Here is a 5,406-nt window from a genome sequence, read left to right on the forward strand (position 1 = left end):
TCTGAGGGCAGGTGTCGTTCCATCTCTAACTGTATTCTCTCTTAGAGTCGCTTTAGCTATTGTCATTTCATATTTGAGTTTTCATACAAACTCCAGGGTTTTTCTCCTCGTTTTATGAGGACGACCACTGGCATTTTGGTAGATGTTGTATTGAATCTGTAGATTGCACAGCCACTTTGACAGTCTATCAATTCAGGAGCATAGGAAGTCTTTCCATCATCTGATGTCTTCAATTTCTTTTTTCAGTATCTTAAAACTTTTCAGGAGATATTTACATCCATGGTTAGGTTTATTCCCAGACTTTTTTTTTTAACTTTTAAGTTACTGTAAAAAAAAAATATTTCCCTGATATCTCTATTAGCAAGTTCAGTTTTGAAATATAAGAGCTACTAATTTTTTGTTGTTCTTTAAGACAGGGTCCCAGTACGTAACTCCGGCTGTCCTGGAACTCACTATGTGGATTCATGCTAGCCTAGAACTCACTGTGCAAGCCAGACTGGCCTAGAACTCAGAATCCCAAGTCCTGGGATTAAAGGGATGTGCCACCTCATCCACTAAAATGGACTTACTTTTGAATGCTGACTTTGTTTCCTGCTACTCTTCTGAAAGCTTTTTAGTGCTGCTTTTTGGTGGAGTCCATTGAATGTAGGAAGTCTATAGGGCTTTTTCTTGACTTATCAGTGATGGGAGGGCCCAGCTCACTGGGGGAAGGAAGTGCTACTCCTGGCAGATGACCCTGGTTGTCTAAGAAAAAGAAGTGAGCAGGCCACAGGGAGCAGGCCAGTAAGCAGCATCCCTCCATGGTCTGTCTCTACCTCAGTTCCTGCCGACAGTTCCTCCCCTGCTTGAATTGCTGCCTTGGCTGCGCAGTGGACTGACTCAGCTAAGCTGAATAAACCCTTTCCTCCCTAAATTGCTTTTGGTCATGGTCTTTAACACAGAAGGAAGAAAAAAAAAAAAAACGGAAAACAGTTTTTCTTCCTTCATGATTTCACTTATACCTTTCTCTTCCTATAGGACACTTATTCAGTATGAATAAAGACAGTAGACACCCTTGTCTTGTGCCAAGAAAAAGTGCTATTTTCCATCTTGAGCACAATGTTGGCTAAAAGTTTGTATTATCCCATTACAATGAGGAAAATTCTCTTTTCCTACTTTGCTCAGGACTTTTATCATGAAGGTATGTGGGATACTCAAATACTTTTTCTGACTACCTTTGAGCTGATCATGTGATTTGTCTTTACATTATGAACTACATTCTTTTAAAATGTTTTTTTTTTTTGCTTTGACAATTTCTTAAATTCTTTAAGATGAATTTCTTCTAATTATATGAGCACACTGTAGCAGACATCAGATCCCAGATGGTTGTGAGCCATCATGTGGTTGCTGGGAACTGAACTCAGAAACACTGGAAAAGCAGTCAGCGCTCTTAACCACCGAGCCATCTCTCAAGCCCATGAATTACATTTTTATTGACTCGTATGTCAAACCAACTTTGCACCCCTGGGATGAAACCAGTTTGGCTGTGATGTATGATCATAATATGATCTCGAAATCAGCTTACAAATACTTTGTGAGGCTTTCTGCACGTGTGTTCATCAGGGAGTATGGCTTGTAGTCTTCTTTGTCTGTATCTGAGTTCAAGACAAATCTTGTGCTGGCTCCACAGAAAGAGCTTGGTGCTGTCCCTCCCTTTCTACTTGATGCAATGAGTACTGGTATCAGGCCTTCCTTAAAAGCTGGGTGAATTTAGCAGCACACTTCTCCAGCCCTGCTTCTTTGTACTGAGACGTTTAAGCAAAGCTTTTTGTATCTTAGTTTGCTATAGGTGTGTTTAGACTTCTATATTCTGGCCTTAATTTCTTTAACTCATATACACTTAAAATTTTACTTATTTTGTCTAGATTTTCTAGTTTGTTGGAATCTTAAGTTTTCAAGGCATTCCTAATGATCTAGCTTCCATTAGTCTGCCATAGCAACTCCATCATTTGATTTTTACTAATTTGCATCTTGTGTTTCTTTTGTTTACCTTGGCTACTGTTTGGTCCATCTTGTTCACCTTTTGTCTGGTTAATGTAGCATGCTGTTCTTTTCCTCATTCACCCCATTTTGCTTTGTATTACTTGTTGCAGTCTGTGGACTTGGGTGCAGCTGCTTCTTGATTTTCCAGAGTTTGGAGCTATACATTGGTTATTGACTTTGAATGTTTTGTTTTTAATGTAAACACACGGAGCTAGGACAGCAGTCTACACTGCACTCTAAAGGTTCTGGTAGGTCATGCACTCCATTTCATTTGATTCTAAGGATTTAATTTCTTGATCTCTTCAATGATCCAGTTTGGTGACTCTCCTGGCTGTATCTTGAGGTGATTTTGTAATATTCTTATACATGTTTTGAATTCCTTTTGTTTCTTAGGGAACTCTGCAATTTCTCACGTGTTTTCCAGTATTGAGAGGCCTGTGGAGTGTTGGGTGGAGTAGCTGTCACTCTGTGGGGAGATGGGATGGAATGTCACTGAGTTTTTTGTGCTGTGCCCATCCGTTGGAGAGTACATGCCCTCTGGTTCACAATGATTTTTCCTATTCTTCTGGTTCAATTTATATCAATCTCCATGATGGGCTGTCTTCACTTGGGTTTATGTTCAGGACGGGGCTTGGGGGGAACCCAACTACAGAAACAATTATGATGGTTTAATAGAAGTTAGCTACAGAAGACAATACTGAATTTAACCTGTGTCCCTATAAGGTTTGAAAACAGGAGTCCTAGAGTCTTGGCTAGGGAGTGAAGACTGAATGAGGTGAGGTTTAGAGATAGGACTAGGAACGAAGTCAGACTATGGGTTACACGTCTGAAGAGCAGTAGAGAAAGCACTGCAAATAAACTTTGAGAGTGGAAGGACAGACGTGAGCGTAAAGTATACGTAAGCAGGTTATGTAAGAGGATCAGCAGTTCAAGGTTATCCTCAATCACTTAAAAGTTCAAGGCAAGCCTGGGCTACATGAGACCCTTTCTCAAAAGAATGCCATGGCAAATCATGGAATTATAAGTGGAAATCATATTATCAAATGTGCTAACTATACAAAATGAACATGATTTATAGGAAAAAGCAACATTAGAACCAGTGCATTGGGTGAAACTCATTTACCTAAATGGTAAGAGGAAATGCATTATACAAAATAATCCCCAAAAACTTTAGTAGAATTAAGTGAAGATACAAATTATTTCTAGGCTTGCACCTCCAGAAGCTCACATTCCAGAATACACAGGCTAAAGACCGTCCCTGAGGACACTGTGGCCTGTCTACCCAGGAACTCCATGTCAGTGATGGGACCTGGACATCTGTGCCCATTTTCCCTCAAGGACTCACCAGAAGCCCCAGAGGAGCACAGGCTCCTGAGCAGGGCTTGCCTCACCTGTCCTGCCTGAGCCCCCGAAACCCAATCAGCAGCACCGCTGCTGCCCAGGACACGGGAGCTGCCAGTATTTCCGACCTAAGAGTTGAGAAATCCAAGCTCTGTGTGAGCATGCACGTGTGGTTTTTTTGAGACAGAGTTTCTCTGAGTAAGAACAGTCCTGGCTGTCTTGGAACTCACTTTGTAGACCAGGCTGGCCTCGAACTGGTGATCCTCCTGCCTCTGCCTCCAGAGTGCTAGGATTAAAAAGGTGTGTGCCACCATGCCCAGCCAGAAATCCAAATTCTTATTCCAAGTTAAAGACTTACTTTTCCTGTACCAGTGATGCCTGCTTTCAATTTCCAAATCTTTCCCAAGTGTTGACCCCTGGGAGAAGCAGGCAGGTTTGAGCACAACTTGCGGGCTCGCTCACAGATGCTTTCCCTCTAAGAAGCCTTAGAGATAGAGTCTGGTTCCCCAGGAACTGAGGGCAGCATGAGCTGGGACGTACCACACAGGACAGTATGGGTGGGGGAGGCAGTCTCAGCGAGCCTCATGACTTCTCTACCCTGACCCTCCCCCTCTCATCAGCAACACCAAGAGCACCATCACGAAGGAGTCTACATTTTTGGTTTGTACATTGAGGGAGCACGATGGGATCCGCAACAGGAAGTGCTGGAAGACGCACTGCCCGCTCAGCTGTGCTGCGAATTCCCTGACATCCACTTCTTGCCAACAAAGGTAATCCCAGACTTGAGAGGGAAAACCAAACCTGTGAATTCTCATTACCGTGACCTTGTGAGGGAATTGCAGGTTAGGCAGAACAGGACGATACTGTTAAAAGAGCTCAGAATAGGGTAACACTGATGTCTGGTGTTACCTCTCAGAACAGTACACCAAAAGTTATCAAGTTAGCTCTATTTTAACTTCTCTAGACACAATTTCAACGTGCAACTACTCTATCATTAAATATGTTCAGTGCAAAGACATAAATACCCTCAAACCTACTCACAGAAAATGTGATCTATTGGTTTTAACTGTGAATTGACTAGGAATCTTTATTTTTAGATTACTGAAATACCTGAGGATTCCGACCAGTCAGAACTGCAAACTTTTGAATGTCCAGTTTACTACACACCTGAGAGGACAAGAAACGCTACTGGTTTACCGACAAGTCTTTTGACATCAGTGCATTTACCGACGAAGAAGCCTCCGAGCCACTGGATCACCATGCAGGTCGCACTGCTATGTGAGAAGAATGAATGAATAAATATGCATACCAAACTGCTTAAGGTTGCGCTCTACCTCCACGGCCTGCGTCAGGGCAGCATGCACATATGGGGAATAGCACGTGCCTAGCCAGACTTGGCAGGTGTGTGGGAGACTTCGCCAGGTGAGCAGTGTCTGTGGTAAAGGAACACAGATGCTTCAACTATTAATACACATTTGCTGTAAATGCGTTACAGAACTTGGTAGGTTTTGTTTTGCTTTTTAAGATGTATTTATTATGAGTACACTGTCGCTCTCTTCACACACACCAGAAGAGAGCATCAAATCTCCTTACAGATGGTTGTGAGCCACCATGTGGTTGCTGGGAATTGAACTCAGGACCTCTGGAAGAGCAGTCAGTGCTCTTAACCACTGAGCCATCTCTCCAGCCCTCCGCACTTGGTGTTCTTAAATACCAAATAGTAAACACAGTCAGTTTTTAGGAGTTGGGAGTTCTACCCCTAACCCCTCAGATTCCACTGTTGGGATTTTGTTTTGTTAAGACTAAGATTCACTCTCCAGCCCAGGATGACCTCAAATCCATGAAGAGCCTCCTGACCCAACCTCTTTGGACGGTCACAAGAGTTGGCTCAGGATCTAGAATCTTTGCTTGCTATAAACCTGCTGGTCAAGTCTCTGGGTACCTACAGTTCAGAAAGACTCAAAAAAGAAAACAAAACAAAAACAAAAAAATCCAGTGATCCCAAAGCTGTGGCAAAGAGAAATGAGGCTCTAACAGCAGCTC

General features: G+C 42.7%; 1 protein-coding gene across 1 annotated transcript in view; it reads left to right on the forward strand.

Annotated features, from left to right (window-relative positions):
- Window positions 1–4,676, forward strand: part of Dnah14 (dynein axonemal heavy chain 14) — a 215,863-nt gene extending 211,187 nt beyond the window's left edge. The window contains exons 85-86 of the mRNA NM_001447370.1: window positions 3,984–4,133; window positions 4,461–4,676. Of these exons, the coding sequence (NP_001434299.1) occupies window positions 3,984–4,133; window positions 4,461–4,658 (348 nt within the window). The 3' untranslated portion in view covers window positions 4,659–4,676. The remainder of the gene's footprint in view (window positions 1–3,983; window positions 4,134–4,460) is intronic.
- The last annotated feature ends 730 nt before the right edge of the window (window positions 4,677–5,406 follow it).

Source organism: Rattus norvegicus, chromosome 13 (genome assembly GCF_021556685.1).
Source record: "Rattus norvegicus strain SHRSP/BbbUtx chromosome 13, alternate assembly SHRSP_T2T, whole genome shotgun sequence".
NCBI classification, from domain to species: Eukaryota; Metazoa; Chordata; class Mammalia; order Rodentia; family Muridae; genus Rattus; species Rattus norvegicus.